Raw genomic sequence first — 18933 nt, forward strand, 5'->3', positions numbered from 1 at the left:
GGTGATGTATGGCCTACAGACGTATCTCGGTTGCAGAGGCAAATATTGATGTCCATAGTGACTGGCAAGAAGTTACGGAAGTGTGAGAAGGGACTGCCAGTACCTTCCCAAGCAGGTTGTCAACTTTGCAGTTTGTGTTAGAACATCTGTTGGCTGCCTACATATTAAAAAAACCAGTCTGTAAAGAAAGAACAGCCTGTACTTTGAATATTGTTGTTAACTACTGGGCCAAATCATTCATCTGGCCTCTGTGGAAGACACAATTTGTGATTAAAAAAAAAAACCAACAACAAAACAGTGAGTGTGCGAGAGCATGAAGAAAAAAGAAAGGAAGAAAAATGAAACACTGGAAGATAATAGGCCTCTTTGGTTGTAGATGTATAGAAATATCAGTGTTACTTTCCTCAAGGTTTTCAAGAAATTGTGGCTCTTGGACTGCCCAGTGGCTATTGTTACCAAAGCATCTTTCCCTAGTGCCATTGGTTCTGTTAATAGCATAATCCCTAATTCTATCTTGTATCCATTATGAATATACATTTCTAGGGGCAAATTCTGCAATCCGGCATGCATATGCTTTACAACAGGGAACAAGGACGGAAGGAAACGTTTCCATTCTTCCACGGAAGGGAACGAAAACTTCCCCGGTGTTCAATGTTACGTTGAATGCAGGGGTTTTTACATGTTGAATGTGTAGTGGGTGTAGGTAGTTGTACGCGTCCCAATTCTGTACTTTTCCCTATGATAACGTAAGAGTTATCAGAATCATATCAGAGTTATAGAAATTACGGAACTGTTAACTGGGAGAGACCTCTGGAGATTACCTAGTCTGTCAGCTCTTAGCAGGTCTGTCGCCAGCACTAGATTAAGTCAGCTGTACCTTTGCCTAGCTGCATCTTCAAAAGTTCCTGCTTTGAAGCTGCATTACCCTTCTGATGTTTTCCTTAACATCCTGTGAACATCCAAACCTGCAGCTTGTGGCTGTTTCCCCTTATTTTACCATGTGCTGCTACTTAGTGTTTGGCTTCATTTTCTTTTTAAGCCCCCTTCAAGTAGTTGTAGTCTACTGTTAAACCTTCACTTAGCCTCCTCTTTGATGGAGAGGAGATTCTCTTTGCTGGAGAGCAGATCTTCCCTTCACTGGAGTCTGCGCTTCCTCAACACCCTTTTTGAACTAAGAGACCCGAAACTGTAGTAGTGTTACAGACTCACAGCACTGAGTAGAGGTGGATAATAATTTTCTTCTATCTGCTCACCATGCTGTTCCTAATACAGCCCAATATGGAATTTGTCTGATTTACAATGAGCACGTTTAACTTGGTGTGCACTGTGACTTCCAGGTCCTTTCTCAGCCCATACTGATGTGGGATTATTTAACCTGAGGTGCAGAACTTTACAGTTTTCCTTGCTGAGATTCATGTGGCTTCTGTTGGTCTACCTGTCAAGGTTTCTTATGGTCCATCTGCTAAGTGACACTGACCTTAAGCCCACCATTGGGTTTAAAAAATGAGCTTGTCTTACATCCGATATTGTTTGAATACAATGTTTGCAATACTGTTTAGGAAATAAGAAACAGTCCTTCTTCCATAAAAAGGAAATAAAATAAACAGGAACAAGACCAATATTATTTTAAAAGATGGATGCAAAGTGATGAGGTAGAGTTTTTAGATTTGAACTGTCACATTAAAATGAACTGCAAGGGTATGTGACCATTAAGCAAGTTACACTGGGACTAGGACTGGTGCCTAGCCCAAATAGCAGAAGAGCATTAGAACATTCTTTGAAGGGGAGCAGTGAAGGGCAAAGATGCTTTTTAGGATGGAATCTGGTAAGTTGATGGGTGGAATTAAATTATGTATTTGCCTGTAATAACAGGACACTGGAAATGATGACCCACGAGGTCATCTTGGCTCAGAATGTCCCATCCAGTTCTGTGTCCTATGTTCTCTTCATGTAAAGAAGCTGTTGAAATTTTGCATATATGAAACTTCTATCTCTTTTGTCTTACCTTTTCTTTTACTACTATGATTTTGGTATATATTTTGCCCGTAGCAAATGCCAACCATAATATTTTTGTCTTCCTTATGTTGTCTTACGTTATTTATCTTTCTATAGTCAAGCTGCAGACTTAGTTATACCAGGGAGATAGAAAGAGCTGTTATTGTGAAATGTGTACATAGTAGGTTTTGCTTGAATTTATGAGTTTTTGAAGTATGTCTCTCAGGAATGCTGATAATTCATATTATTGTAACCTCTGTGGGGCTCTCTAGCCAAAGAAATCTGATGGCTTTTGGTGCACAAACCATTCACGTTTCTTCTGTGAGGCCATGTAGCTCTTGTTATCCAGTAATTGTTCCAGTTCATTGGTGATAACTTAAGTAGAAGGGACAATTTTGAAATAAGTATTAGGAAAAGAATCTGGAGAAGGGAGTGAGGAGAAGGAGGATGTTCATCACTTTCACTGGGCTGGAAGATCTTATGCAAAATATAATACAGCTGAGGAGAAGCTGCCTTGGGTGAAGCTTTACAGTGTTTATGAAGTGTACTCAAAGCAGAGGAAAAAGACAGGAGTGTGGGACTGAGCTGAGCAGAGAACGAGATCCAGGAATCCTTGCTTTGCGCTAGGAGAAAGCCTTACCTCTCTTAGTGATCCCAGGGCGCTGCTTGTTGGAGATGAAGATCTGGAGATGAGCATGTAGTTTACTGATAAGCCTCTACATTTATTAAGTCCCCAGTGTCAGATTTATAAAAGGATATATCACATCCTATACATAACCAACCCTAAATGGCTTTTTTCACAAGGAAAACGAATCTAACCTCCCAAATTAAAGAATTTGCACATGAGGATATGAGGATATAAAGATCTTTGTTTAAATTGCAAACGGTCAAGGCTTGTTTTTTATTTGGTTGTATGTGAAAGTGCCAAGCTGTGCAACAAATAGCAAATACATAGTTTCATGTGTAATGTCTGTGCTATATTTGAGTATATGATAATAGGAGATTGAAATTCTTACTGAGCAGTTATAGTCCATATAAGTAACGCTGTGTGTCATAAGTGAGCAACATTGCGTGTTCCTGAACAAGTTAAAAAAAAATGAATCATGCTTTTGTGTCTTTTAATCTTGGCTCTAATATTTGCATAGCAACAGATAACTAAACAAAGTGTTATACAAAATGATGAAATTCTGATTTCTGAGGGTAAAAAGAACAAATGTATTAACTGATCTGTTTTGATATCAGTGACTTTTACAACTTATCCAAATCAAGTATGCTATTACTATAGGAAGAAGAAGCCACAAAAAAATATTATCCAATTAGCCTAGGAAAAGATGTTCACTGTATAACTGTTTAAAATAAGAATTTTGGTAAAATGAAGAAACTAATAATGTTTAACAATGCATTGAAACAAGTCTGAAGTTGGAGATTCAGTGATACAAGATGGTGATATACTAACTTAAAATTTCTTCAAGCATATTAGGGTGATTTAAAGGAATTCTGGTGATGTGGAAGGAACAATAAGTCAATGTAAACTTCCACGTGAAGATGAAAAAGTTGCAAGACTGTAAAATTAAATGAAGACCCTCTTAAATAGCTTTTTGAATCCCCTTAGTATGGGATAACATTGTCTCAAACTCCCTCGTTAGGTAGAACTCTGTGGGTCCTAATTAAATAAAGGCTGACGTAATGAATAGTGAAAGTAAGTATACCACTGCATACCTTTCAAGGCTATTTCCAGAGCCCTGTTTTACAGCATTTTCTGGTTTTAATGAATGCAAAGGATCCTGTTAACCTGGATGGGACTATTTGCTTAAGCAAAGGTACAGTATACTTCCATGTTTGCAGAAACAGAGCCTTTTTCTCTCACAGAATGTGATAACAGGAGTATCTCATGCAATTATGTAATTATAACCTTGTTAGTACAGCTATCATTAAGTGCTATGCAATTAAAACCTGTAAAATAAACTGCTGTAAAGTATTGCATCTCCTTGATCCTGATCAATACATCTTACTCATTTACAGCAAATTCTAACTAGTAAAAGAACTGTTAAATTATGTTGTCTTTCATTGTACTTTTTTGTTTTTTTACAGGAAAAAGTAGAATATGCCTTCCTGATAATTTTTACAGTTGAAACATTTTTGAAGATTATAGCATATGGATTATTATTACACCCCAATGCATATGTTAGAAATGGATGGAATTTATTGGATTTTGTAATAGTAGTAGTAGGGTAAGTAATTTATCCTTCACTATACAAAGATTTAAAATCTTTTTTCCAGTGAGGTAGATATAGGTCTGTTGGGCTGTGAGTAATGGCCTACACTTGATTTCTATTACTTTGGAGTAAAAGAATAAACTGATATGAGTGAAAAATTCAAAACAAAGTCCTAAAAGTTTTCAACACTCTCTGTGGCTGCAGGCTGTGCTGCACAATGAGCTTTATAGTAAAAGTTCCCAGGGAATTCTGAATTCTGCCAAAAATTTTCCTTTGTTGTTGTCTTGCAGAATCTTTTCTGTCTGATTTTTCCAAGATGAACTGCTGATGTCTTTCCATATGATAAAAGTTGATCTGTTTAGGTCCATACGTTTTTATGTCATTTATTCGTTTATCCCTATACTGTGGTTATGTGGAGTTCATCTATTCTGCAAAGACCTCTGGGAGGACCCATGTGTTTTGAAGTGGGGGAGAGTGGTCAGGGGAGACAGAGTTAACTGAGTAATTCCTTGACCTTCCCAAAATCTGAGGAAAATTGGACACTTGAGTACTTGCCTTTGGGGTGCCGCACATCAAGCCCCAGAGATATATGATTTTGACTTGCCTGGGGGAGAAAGTATGCTAAAAATGCCGTGGTTTTTTCCTTTTTTTTCCCCTCCCTGTGTGCCTTGCTGTACCAGGAAACCCTGGTGAGTTTGTTCTGCTCCTCAGAGGAGGGATTGCTCAGGCCTTACACAGGTTACGGAAGAGTGGAGAGTGGAATGTCCCACAATTAAATTTCACACCTGCTTATGATAAATAATGCATGTAGTTTTTTAGTGTCAGCAACTTGGTGTCAATGGTTGTGCTAGTTCATTAGAAGATCCTACCTTCAGCTATCTAGGGAATTAATTTTGAGGCGTATATTCCCCAATTCCCTAAATAGGGGTTGATTATATTGAGGGGAAAAAAAAAAGGAATTTCCAGTACCGTAAATTTTGTTTACTGAAAACATTTATAGATATAGCACATGGAGAATATTATTCATACATAACTTTTTATGTTGCGCTGGCTTGCAAAGAAGACCTTGGCATGCAGTGTGCAATTCTAATTTCTTTTTTAAGTTCAAACTATATCAAGGGTTGCCTGTAATTGAAAAGGTCCAGAAATTAGGGTGTGTGCTGCTCTTAACTCTCATCATTACATTAAGGGAAAAGAAAAAGACGCAAAGCAAAAGAATTTGTGGTAAAGCATTATTAAATTTGGGCAAGTATTATGAATACCCGATTTATAACTATTTGATTCTGAGATAGTAAATGTACTGATGAGATTGTATTTGGGCCAGTTGCATGGCATTCAGGCAGTTTTGGTCCAGGACTAAAATTTGTATATAAATAGATCTTTCATCAGGTCATTCTCAACAGATTGGCCACTGTGCCTGAAGGGGAAGGTTGGTGGGCAGGTGTGGAGACTATCACAAATAAGAGCTCTATTCTCTTGCCAGGCAGTCACTTGAATACACCTCTTCCCTCTTGTCAAGTGACCATGGAGTTACAGTAACCCTGGAGCAGTCTAATTAACATGACCTCTATCTTTGGCTGTGTCCTAAATACATGATAACTAAAAAATTTTCCATTAACTCATAAAATACTCATTATTGGAGGCTAAATCTAGTTAGGTCAAATGCTCACACTGAATCCAAGGAAAATATGAAGAAAAAAGGACTACACCTTAAATAGCCAAAATATCACACTAAGGTTTAAATCCTACCTCAAAACCAAAAGTTTTGTAATATAAGCTATTGTGTAGGTTGTCATCAGTCTACCTGAAGACAAGGTGGACCCTTCATAACATGTCAGGCACTGACAAAACTGTGAGCAATATTTTTGTTCTTGCACTCTGTGAGCAATTTTTTTGTTTCTTCTTTTAAGAAGTATACAACTCACATAAGCAAGTAAGCAAGCATGCGTCCATTTGTTTAATTGATACTTAAAAGCCCAGTGAAAAATTGATTTTACATATATAACCCAAGCTGGATATGGAATAATTTCTGGATCTGATTCTATTTGACTAGTTTCATTGTGAAATTTCATTACATTTTTTAATAGCTTTGAAAGAGCTGCCATGATGTCCTATATTGAATGTATTAGATGAAATTTGCTTTATGTGCTTTCTCAGCAGAAACTGTAGCAGTCCAAATGCATAAATCTTAATTATACCAAAAGAAATCTCTGCTAGCAAAAGGGAGGCATGTATAGACTTTTTTCCACAACATCAAATCTAGTGTTTAAACTTGGGTAACCTGTACAGGAAAACAAATGTCAATTTTAAAAATTATGAAGGAGATCAGTGGTTTTATACCTAAATGGCTTTACAGGATAGACATAAAATGACAGAGCTGTAGACATACCTGTGAATGTGATGTTTTCTCCTATATTTATCACTTCTCTCTGAAACCAGTGAGCGTATGAATTACTTTCAGAGCAGTCTACTACTTGCCTGCATGCTATGCCACCTAATTTCCATTGATTTCTGTGAAAGAATAAGGTCCTGGTAGAGAAAGCTTTCATAGCACCTTCACATGCCTGTAGTCCTTTAATTTTCCAAATGATATATGGACTGACAGGCTGAAAACAGCTTCTCTTTATTTGGGACTTGATTCAGAAGTCTGTTTAATCGTGTCTGCCTTTAGAGTATGAATAGTCACTCTGAAATCATTGAGATGGCTCATTTTCTTACAGTTATGCTTCTATTAAATTACAGGGCTGAATCAGGACCTGAAATACTAAATGTCTGGATTTCTGTGGTTATAGTAGTATTTAGGTTGCTGGTGTGCATTCGAAGATCTGTAGTCTTCGTGGCTGGGTTTCACTCTGGAGCAGAATGAAGCGAAAAAGGGACGGGTATTGACTGATACAGGTCAATTGCTTACTGGGAAAGAAAATAAAGTCTTCAATATTCTAGTTTGGGCAACCTATTAAATATTACATGATTTCTAGCAACTATCCAGCATGACAGCATTGTGAACTAGAGTTGTGAAAACTTTTCTTGGCAAAACCAAAAACCTGCACATTTCAGGAGTCCTTCACAAGCATGAAATAGTTTTCAGGATTACAACACTCTATTGACTTGATAATCCTTTTGGGAGAAGTTCAGTTTTGCAACTACTGAACTACAGATTCTGTGCAAAAGATAATATGGTTTGCATGGTCTAGCCACAGTTGAGAAAACCATGCATCTGAAGTGCAGGTCCAAACTAAAATAAACCTAAGATTACTTTTCACTTCAACCACTTGCATCACTTTGAATTGCTGCTGGAAGTGGGAAAGAAAAATAAAACTCTTGTCTTCCAAACTGTTCTAATGAATGACTAGCTCATTTCTGCAGTAAAGAAATACAATATAATAAATGAGTCATCTGGGAATATTTTTATCCTCAAAGATATTATGTGTAAGAAACAAATCTTTTTGGTGTTATTAAATGTTGGACTCTATTTTTAATATATTCAATTTTTGCTGACTGTATTTAGAATATTGAACTGCAGTGTCACTTGGAGTTCATATATTCCACCAAGATTAAAACAGATGGTTTCTAGTGATTATCTATTTCATGTTCTAAAGAGAAAACTAATTCTCCAAACCTTACAGCTAAAATGTTTGTTCAAAGAAGTGGCAAAGTATCTTCATTTATTTAAAAATAGCAGATTGTGTATATAAAGCAGAATCCTAATTTATTGGATACTGTGTGATCGTCACTCTCTGGAGGGATTAGAAACTCTTGCACTTCGTAACTCTTCCTGTCATGATTTAATGTGTAAATATACCTCTCATTTTGACAGCTGAACAGTTTTCAGAAGTATCTGTAGTTCAAGTAATTTCCTAATACCTTTGATTGCATGGTAAATGGATGGTGATGACCTTACCCTTCATCTCATTTTCTAGATTATTTAGTGTAATATTGGAACAATTAACCAAAGAAACAGAAGGTGGCAGCCACTCAGGTGGCAAACCTGGTGGCTTTGATGTCAAAGCCCTAAGAGCCTTTCGTGTATTGCGACCTCTCCGGCTTGTATCAGGAGTGCCCAGTAAGCTCTTTTCTATTTAATTACATTGGAATTAATACTGTAACTGATCTGATCATTTAGCTTTCTTGTTCCAGATGCTAACAGAAATGAGATAATATAAAGTTGACTTTTTGTTATCTGGTTATGTATGTAAAGTGAGTTTCAAGATGAATGATACCCTGTTTCAGGTTGAACAAAGGATTGTGAATTCATTCCGTGTATGATCTTCTTACACAGTTCAATAAGCAGACAGGGGAATACAATTCCTTTTTAGAAGCTTTATATAAAAGTAAATTATATGTTAAAATGCAAATACACCAGAAAGTAAAATTCGGATTTTTTTATTCCAAAACCCTGCAGATCTGAAAGTGTAGGTGGTCTCAAAATAGTTTATATGTTGGTAAGTGTATGCCAAAGCACATTACACATTTCATATTTCCTGCCCCCTCCAATGCACATGAATGCCTTCTGTTTATCTCAGTAGAGCTAACAGATAAATTAGGAAACTTAAAAAGTAGAACAGTATTATTTAAAGAAAGCAATTGAATTTTCTGATAATATTTCCTGTTTTCTTTTAATACATTATTAATTACTGAAGCTATTTGGGCTGAATAAGAGGTTCATGGCTTACAATTCAGCTCTTCCCAAGACATTCAAAAGAAGAATCCTAATGCTGTGTTTATGATATCATAGTCTGTTACATGGCAATGATTGTGATGGTATATATTTAGCAAAAGAACTTCAGTGAAGAAAGAAGCAGTCTTATGAAATGTCAGAAAGGAAGTCTATTAAAATAAAAATGAGCTATATTTTGTTCCCGTTGGTACTGTGGCAGCTTCCTTAGTCTGGGATTTACTTCTTTTGGTAAGACCAAAAATTGGCTAAATGTTTAATTAAGGAGAAAAGAAAAATTAAGTAGTTCTGAAAGTGATGTGAGGGATAAGTGATGAAAAAGTAAGTTTGTTCAGAGTAAAAATGTATTTTCCCAGGTAACAATACTCTATTTATCTCTCCAGACCAAAAATACAGTTCTGCAATTGGCTGAACGTACATTTTCCCAGGACTTGCCACAAAGTTGTGGTTGTAGCACAGAACTTTCTAAAGGTCATGTAAAGTGACCTACAGCCACCCACTGACTACATGCCCTTTCTAAAAAAACATAAATTATTGTGACACATTTAAAGCATTGACTTCTATGACATAACCTTTATTAAGAGAGGAAATAATTAGAGTTTGACATGAAGTTTTAGATTCTTATGAAGTACTTTATGTTACAGGAACATTTTGTGGTTCTGGGCAGTAGAAATTTTTTTAAAAACTAATTCACTCTGCATGCCTGTATCATTAATTTATAATAATGTGTAATTATCGAAAATTTGGTAAGGCAAGACATAGAAGTCTGGTTCATATCTTGTATCCTCTTTTTTTCTTTTAGGTTTACAAGTTGTCCTGAACTCCATTATAAAAGCCATGGTTCCCCTCCTCCATATTGCCCTTTTGGTATTGTTTGTAATCATAATCTATGCTATTATAGGATTGGAACTTTTTATTGGAAAAATGCACAAATCTTGTTTTCTTATTGATTCAGGTAAGTCATGAAACTGTTGACTAAAATAAGGGATTAATTCTGTTTTCTTTCAAGTCTGCGGGATTTCAGTTTGAAATCCAACAAGAGCCAATGCACTAAACCTGCTGTATCTCCAGTTTTCACTGTGGTTGATAATTTCAGGAAGTATGCATTAAATTTAAACAGCAGCAGCAATACAAACTAGTTAGAGTAGAACATGCTCTGAGTAGGTTTTCATTTCTGAAATGTGTAACTGAAATGTCTGTAGTGAAAATAGTAAGGGTGACTATCCACAAGGGACAACTCAATAGTTTTTTCTAATCTCTGATTGCTGAAGAGCTAGCTAGTCCTATGTCAGGGAAGATAAACTTTTCTGAATTCACAATCTGGCACTGTCTCCTTCAAGATTGTGGCAGTGTAGTAAGAAGTACAGTTCTGAAATGAGTGATGAAAGAAAACAGTGTTCCTCTGTCCAGGTGAAATGATGAAATGAAAGTGTTTGTTCTGGGAGAATTTTGAAGGAGTGAAACATCATGAGGGAGTATCTGATGGCTAAGGGTACATTTCTATCAGCTAAGTAATGAAGTAGACTATATGTAGGAATTAGTCCAGACCTGTTTCCTTGGTGGTCCATATGTTAGTATGAAATGGCATGAAGTGAAGAAATAGCAATGAAGAGGAAGAAATAAAAATTAGCATGGGGAGATTCTGAAAAGATACGTTGTATTATTACGTGCTTCTTTCCACTGCTTAATTACTCAAGCTCTTTTATACCTTCAGTTTTGATTAGCCTGTTTTAAGGCTGTAAGGCCCAGATGTGAGAGACACTAAAAGCTCTGAAGCTTCCACATGTTGCCTTTCTTAGCATTTCTCACGTTGATATCTGGATTTACCTTCCAACAGGTTGATATTTCTTCATGCAAAGAGTTAAAAAATTTGAGAACTGAAAGTTCTGATTTTTTTGGTCAATTTTCAGATATACTAGTTGAAGAAGATCCAGCACCTTGTGCATTCTCAGGGAATGGACGTCAGTGTGTCATGAATGGCACTGAATGTAAGGGTGGATGGGTTGGACCAAATGGAGGCATAACCAACTTTGATAATTTTGCATTTGCGATGTTGACTGTGTTCCAGTGTATAACTATGGAAGGATGGACTGATGTGTTATACTGGGTAAGTTCATAAATTGCTGAGCTTTGTTTACTTTTAAACAAGCTTCGATGTTCAAGTGAGATATAAGCTGTGTTTTATAGTACTGTCAGCAGGAAATCTTGGTGAGTTTTGCAGGAGACAAGCTCAGCTGCATACTTCTTCCAGTCACAGCATCTTACTGGACTCCTCAGGCTACAAAGATATTTTAGAAACAAATTTCTTCATTGCTTATTTGAGGGTTTTTTTGCCTATTCTACTTGAATAAATGTAATACTACATTTATGTCCTGTGGACTAGCAATTTTTCGTGCAAGCCTACAGTTTTTACGTATGTCTTTTCTGATTAAGTTTAAGAGCTCTCTTTTTGCAGTATTTCTGCAAAATATTTCACTATATTAATATAAATTAGAACAAAGTAAGCTCTCAGTTGTCATTGCTTGCCATGGGGACTGCAAACCATTTGTTAACCATTCAGAAACAACAAAGCACAAGAGCTGTGAGCGTGACATTGTCTCCATAGAAGCAGCAAAAGGTATTCAAATACCTAACAGTGTAAGTCGCCACCTTTAAATGCTACTCTAGCATCAGGTATGGAACCTCCACTATCTTACAACATAAACAGGCAGCTGGACACAGGCTGGGAAACTGAAGATATATTTAGTCCTGATTTTACAAATGAGAATGGACGAAAAAGAACACATAGATTTTTAAAGGAATAGGGTCACCTAAATATACAGGTGGACATTTCTCTGCCTAACCCCATTCCAATCTAGGGATATCACATTCTTTTGTGAATCTTTAAGCACCTAAGTATCTGATGTGAGTGATTTGTCCAAGGTCATTCAAGAAGTCTGTGACAGAACCTACCTACCATAGGTGCTAAAAATCAGTGAGAATATTCTACACTACTTGGTACTCAGCAGTAAGTCTTTGCAGCAATTAGGACCTTATAACAAATAAAATCTACAGGTCAAGTATTGGAAAATACTTATGAAAGAAGAAAACTGATTACTAGTAAGGATCACTATTAGCAAGCTGTTAAAAATGGATGAGCTATCTCAAGATGTATCTTACTGGAACTATACTCTAGGTTATGTTGCTCACAGCAGCTCACATTTTGAATTTCTTTAAGTTTGTCTGGCCAAGTGGGACTATTCACTCATAGCACATCTCTTGTGGAGTACTGGATGAAATTAAGGATGTAGAATTACCCAATGAATGAACACTTTTATGTGGTCATTTGTTGTAAATCAATCATGCTGTTGCTAAAAAATATAACACCAGAGTGTAGTCTCAGATAAAATCTGTGTTACTAGAATATAAAATATGGAGATATTTTTAAGATAATGTCACTGTTAAAGATAATTAAGATGGTGAACTGGGATTCTTTTAGGATTGAAAGACAAAAAAGAATTGGCAAAATATGAATCTCTGCTTCCACTGTCTTAGCAGAGAGATGAAATTGGCGATAAACATGCAAACCTTTAACACTATTGTTAATGCATAGCTATGTATAAGCTAATGTATTGTTTCTCATAGTGTAGGTTTATCAGCTCTTTGGGTTTTGCTCTCCAACTGTTCCTAATTTTCTCAAAGAGTCTGTATGAATGTAGAAGTCATATGTGCTTTATACGATTTGTGTTCGTGATGATGACAGTTATTTTTATACTTCCTGAAAGAAAAGGGAGGGTTTGCCATGATTCTCTAGGAAAAGAATACACATTTAACATCTTTCAAGGCAAGAGTATGCCCACATTTCAGTACCTGATAATTCCTCCATCACCAATTTTTTCAAAGGAAATTAATGTAAAAACTTTGTGAGTTACTATATTTAGAATATGGGTTTTACAAAAGCTATAGAAACAATTTAAGCTGAGTGGCTCAGTATTAAACTTTTTTTCCCCTAAGAATTAATGAACTAACTGATCTGATGCATCTTAGGAGCTCTTTGTAGAGTCTTCATTGACAGCACAAAAAATAAAACCATTAAAATAGATGCTGAATATTGTAATGAGCAGACAATTTCAAAATGCAAGGCATATGAAAATTAAATATTCAAAAACCTCAAAACTGCACACGAGTTATTTTATTTGTTTCTCTATAATGAGTTCCCGATGTAGAAGATATTTACAGGTACACAGATGTCAGTTTTCATTTTATTACAAATAATACTGGGATTGTTAGAGAAGCAAATATTTATTGACCTAGTGAAATATAATCAAAGTCAGATATTCAGGTGACTTTGGAATCTGTCTTAGCTGACATTTATGTAATTAAATTACACATCTAGATTATAGATCTAGATTCTTTCTATCTGTAGATCAACAAATTGCCCATTGTCAAGCTGAAATTACTTGCTGAGGACAACAGAAAATACAATTTATATGTTTTAATTTTACCCCTCGATTAAGCTGAGGTAGATTTGGCTGTTGCTAGCTAACAATTGGAAAAGATCTTGTTTTAATTGCAAATTGTGAAAACATTAGAGGTATACCAGGAAGGTATCTAAGGAAACCATTTTAGCTAGAGGTGCATCGGTTTTGTGAGTTGCTTTTTACTTAGAAATCTGTTGATGATACCCAGACTGAATGGGTTTTATACAAAACATAAACAAATAAAAACAAACCCAGAAATATTAGAAACTGCACAAAATTCTCATTTCCATTTGGTCACTGTATGAACAGTAAAATTAACTATGTAGGCTTATCTTGCTAGCAGGTGTAATCTGAGTGGGTGAAATATGTGCAATATTTTGCATCATGTTATGTGGCTTTCTGTTAGCAAGAATGACAGCTGAAAATGACAGCTTCCAATAATACTTACTAGCACAGCTCGTTATCACCTGGTTAACGACAGTACACTCGGCTTAAAAATTCTCCAAGCATCAATAATGATTTTCCTCTTATGCATATCTATTATAGATTGAGGGCTTGATCCTGCTACTGCTAGGCACCCTTCAGATCCTGGTGACTCACATGGACATCCTGCTGCTCACCAGTTTGCATCTGATTCCCATATGTCCTATTATTTTTAAAGTGTCTTCATCTGGCTACTTTGCTTTCTCTAATTTAAGTGTAACTCACTGGATAGCATGTATTACATGGTTCATCCACAAAAAATGTGACTCTTTAGTGCCAAATGCTAGACTTAACTATAGAGGTTAAAGGGTAGTGTCCTTGTTTTCACCAGCCAGTGCAGCATATGTGTTCCCAAATGGTACAATACGTTTGTGGCTGCACATCTGTACGTCTTCTCCATTTATATCGGGACTGTGTTTATTCCCAGTCACAGTCCTTTCTGTTTGCTCTCCAGCCTGAGCTGAAGGCTTATGCCATTAGTTTTGGATCCCCGTGCAGTCCTTGTCATTGGCAAAGTGGCAGCTTCTCTGTGCCCAAGTGTTTAATGCTCTGGCTCACATTCTAAAGCTGAGAGCTTATTATTCTTTGCCTCATTTTCAATTTATGCTAGCAAACACTCAAGAATTACAAAATCTGAGTCTGCATTTGCATATCTGGCTCTAGATTTTTTTCTATGTCTTTCAAACATCTAGACTTATAGTCTATTAATGGCAAACATATTTTGCTTTTTATTTTTAGCTATTTCACTTGATACGTAGGAACACACATAATGAGCAGTGGTACTTGCCAGTAAAACCCCCAATTTTCCCATGAGTACCAAAATTTACATTTAATTCTTCTTGTTTTCACCACTTGTAACTTGAATGGGGCAGGGCCCCTGTGAAACAAACTACTCTATGTGATGGGTTGCCAGCATAGTTAATTCGATGGTGCAGGAACTTTATTACTGGCTACTGAATTTTACTAAGTCAATTTTATGGACAGACATTGCATTACTAGCTCAAATATTAACAGCTCCTCAGTTCTCTGACACCTAGCTAGCACTATTCAGATTGATCTGGAGATTTTTGAGATTGAAGCACTCAAGCTGCAGTTGCTGAATAATGGTATATTGATGTCTTATATGGTTTTGCCTATTAATACACCTACTGATATGTTAACAAGATATTCTCTCAAGGATTCATGTTTAAAATACACAGTTCATTACTTGAAATGTCTAAGCAATCTAAAATATATCTAAAACTTGTGTAAGGTTTAAGGAAAGGAGTGTCAGGTTTTTTAATATACCCTTTACTAACATGTCAACTTCTTAAAACTGTCCTTTACTACTATTTGATAGTAACATACATTACCATCAAAGAAATATTTCATTCATAATTCCTCTGCTTTTATAACAAAAAGAAGCGTGCACTTAGAAATCTCTTTCTTGCTTTCTTTAAGCTTTATATGCCCCCATATACTCCTTGAAGCATTAGAACATTTGAAGGAAATCAATAATTTCTGTAACACAGTCTGTATAGGCTGTACTGCACTTTTTTGTATGTCTAGTATGCAAGTGTCGATACAGCCATTGCATTAGTGTTACGGGAAGTATCATATCAAGATAGAAAAGACTAGATCAGTATTTCTTAAATGTATTCCCATAACCAGGTAGAAGAGCTGTGGCTTCCTTACTAGCTTTCCAATGGTACAAGACAACTTTCTTTATTGTGCATAAACTGAAAGGTAGAAAATCGCTATTTGTTTGCTTTGTAACTGGATGAGAATTTAAAAAAATGATTATAACTCCCACATATACCTATGCATAGAAAAGAAAATAATTACAATAATAAAACAAAGGAGTCTATTGATTTTTCAGAATGTCAATCAGATGATCAGGAACTTGGACAGTCGCTTCATATCGCTTCTTAGAATGCTCCTAGTTCAAGAATCTTAAAGGACAGCCTGCTCAGAAGTATTATAAGGGGATATAATGTACTTGAAACCAGCTATGTGCAGCCAAAGATTTTTCCTAAACACAAGCAAATAGTTTGCAAATATATCTCACAAGAAAACCCCTTGGCTCAGGCACAAAATGTTTTATTAGTCCATAAACAAAAAGTGGCAAAGTATGTTTGAAGTAGTATCAAAACTGTCATCAGAGTGCTGAGCAGGAATACCTAAAAAACACCACACAAAATGTGACCAGCAGTCAAGTAAGCAATAATACTCTAGAACTTTGAATTGAATGATTTAATAAACCAATGGGAAACAACTGCTTTGGGTGATTTAAGTCATATTAGTCTCATTACAGCTGCAGAAATGGAAGGCATGTTATTGCATCCAAACAATACTTGTCAGCAATGAATTTCAGTGTACGGTCTGAGAGAAGTCAAAGAACGCTTGGCAGCTTTTTTCCTCTTTGTAAATCAGTTGCAAATATTCAGCAAACAATGTTAAAAATTGTGAGGAAATATGCTAGGAAAATCTTCGAAAATATTTATTTCTGCCTTTGTCTGTTATGCATTAAGGATAGCTTAGTGCTATTCTCATAGCATCACTCAACACCACTCACAGGTCATCTAAGGGAGACTCTTCAGTGAAACAAGGCAGCTCATCCCCAAAGGCATTGATGTGCTGGATGCACAGTGCTCCCAGCCTTTGACTACATAGCCAGAAATTTAACACATGATGTCCAGCTGGAGTGATAGAAATTTTGGATGACAGTATTAATATACTGCATAAATCACACTTAAGAGCCAGGGATTGCAGGCAGGATTTTTTGAATTTGCATGTTAATTACTTGAGTCCAATTTAATGTTAAAATCTAGCTTAACCCCCCCACCTTTTAGGTAATGATTTGGACTGATTACTTGTTTATGTTCTCTAGATACAAAAAGCTCCAAATAACAGATTTTAGATTGCAAAGAGACAAGACTTAAATTGTCAATAAATTAGAAACCTCAGAAAGAGAGAAAAGGGAATGATCAAATTCAGACATGCAAACAGAGCTACCAAGCCAGGGAATATAGATATTAAAGGTTTGAATTACCATGGTAAGGGATGATCATGTAATATAATTTTTGTTCAGATGAGCATCTTAACACAAAGACTCCACCGGAGGAGGATGTTAAACTACCTTACAGGGAAATATCTTTCCCATGAAGTGAACTTGATTTACTTTGACAAGATATCTAGTATCTCAATCTTAGCTGATTGCTGACCTGTACTGCAGTCAAAGCATGGAACTAATTTCTTATCATAGATCATTGCAAAACCTCAAAAGAACATACTATTTCTCCCCAGAAAGTTTAAATAAAATGGATAGAAACTGGATTAGAAGTAGGCTACACTTTAGCTAGCACTAAGAACTTCATTAGTTGCATAGCTAGAGTTTCTTCCAAAAATTTTGCTGCAAGAAGCAAACAATCCTTTTAAAAACGTCCTAGTTCCCAGACTGTCCCAGGATAACAGTTTAGTAGATAAATCCAGATCTACCTTGAGTATTGGGGGTTTGTTCATTGTTTCTACATAAACTAAGGTGACAATTTTACATCATCGATCTGAATAGTACATGCTATTATGCTTGCATTTTTTTCTATCCAGCACATGGGAAATATTTAATACACCCAATTATTATATAATGTTGTACTGTACATGTATAGGTGCCATGGCAGATACAAAAAGAAAAAAGGTATTTAGTATATATCACCAAAGTGGATACTATTACTCTGTTCTTTGTAATATGTTGTAGCTAAATATTTAAAAATAAACACACTGTTCATCATATTAGTTAATTAACTTCAATAGTTTTTTGAGCCCTTAGATTTAACAAACCAAATCAGTACATAGGTTTTATAAATTTCTTATGTGAGATTAGTTTGGGCAATATAGATAAATAGCACTAACAAATTGGTAATCCTAAATTAACATGAAGGAATCAAACACTTCCATTTTGTTATATCTGGAATACAGAGTTAAACCTGGTAGAGTCCTCCCACAATCCAATACAAAACCTTCTCTGGGTTACTATTTTGTAGAGGCAGTACTCTTAATTTTGTTATGGTAGTGTCCAACAGCTCTGCAGATTCAACCTGAGATCGCTACCTGAAAAAGAGAAAATAATTTCTTAGCAGTCACATTTAACAGCTATGCTTTCCTTGGAACAATTATTTGATTTCCTCTCCTGTTCCTCCCTGTTCCACCCCCCCCCCCCCCCCCCCCAGTTAAAGACAGTAAGCTGATTAATGGAATGCCACCAACAGTAATTAGCTAAAATAGCATTAGATGCAAAATAATGTATCTGAATGAAAACAAAAATAATATTAAGACCTGCATCTAAACTTATTTCTAATCAATATTAGAAAAAACAAATTATAAGCAGTCAGCTTTTGAAGAATAAATGCTTTATGTGAGTACCTAAATTATATACTTCACTAGCTAACAATGGATAAAAATAACAGAAGATAGAAACTGAGGTCTGTTTAGATACATCAAAGCAAATTAATAAAACTGAAGCGTTATCTTACAAGTTGAGGTTTAACTTAAGAGGGTCACTTATATGTGTACTATATGCAGCTTTATAGCACGGTTGACATACAGAAGATGGGGGTCAAATTTAGAAGTGATTAAGTAACTATAAGGCTCTCTAGGTACTGTAACAATTTTTCACTTTGCCAAGGGATATATTTCCCTTTAGGCTTACCTTAATGCCCGAGCCATGGAATTCTGATTTTCCAGTTCCTGCTGAGCTCAAATGCTTAACAAAGCGGTGATCTCGGAGTTCACATCCCACCAGTGTATCTCTTGTCTTGTTTCTGCGTTGGCAGTACAACAAAGTTGGGTCTGGCCAACCAGGAGAATGTCAAGGAAATCTGTGCTTTAACTCCAGAACCCAGATAAGATTGACTATAAAATCACATGCTTTTACAAAACAGCCTGGAGTCCACCATGCTTCAAGCACAGCCTGTTTTAAGTCAACTTTAAGTTAACTGCACTTCAGCCAAGAATATCCCAGGACACAACCTTTGAAGCTAGAAGGCTTTGAAAAGCTGTCTGGTATGCTCTAAAATGAGTAGAATAAATAGCCTGTGATCTAAGGTTTTGTGAACCTACATTGTAAGCT

The 18933-nt window shown here is 35.9% G+C and overlaps 1 protein-coding gene across 1 annotated transcript in view; it reads left to right on the forward strand.

Moving 5' to 3' along the window:
* The window catches only part of CACNA1D (calcium voltage-gated channel subunit alpha1 D), a 194489-nt gene that overhangs the window by 65308 nt on the left and 110248 nt on the right, over positions 1 to 18933 (forward strand). Inside the window, exons 4-7 of the mRNA XM_059823472.1 lie at positions 4087 to 4226; positions 8132 to 8274; positions 9689 to 9841; positions 10797 to 10993. Of these exons, the coding sequence (XP_059679455.1) occupies positions 4087 to 4226; positions 8132 to 8274; positions 9689 to 9841; positions 10797 to 10993 (633 nt within the window). The remainder of the gene's footprint in view (positions 1 to 4086; positions 4227 to 8131; positions 8275 to 9688; positions 9842 to 10796; positions 10994 to 18933) is intronic.

The sequence above is a fragment of the Gavia stellata genome, chromosome 12 (assembly GCF_030936135.1).
Source record: "Gavia stellata isolate bGavSte3 chromosome 12, bGavSte3.hap2, whole genome shotgun sequence".
NCBI classification, from domain to species: domain Eukaryota; kingdom Metazoa; phylum Chordata; class Aves; order Gaviiformes; family Gaviidae; genus Gavia; species Gavia stellata.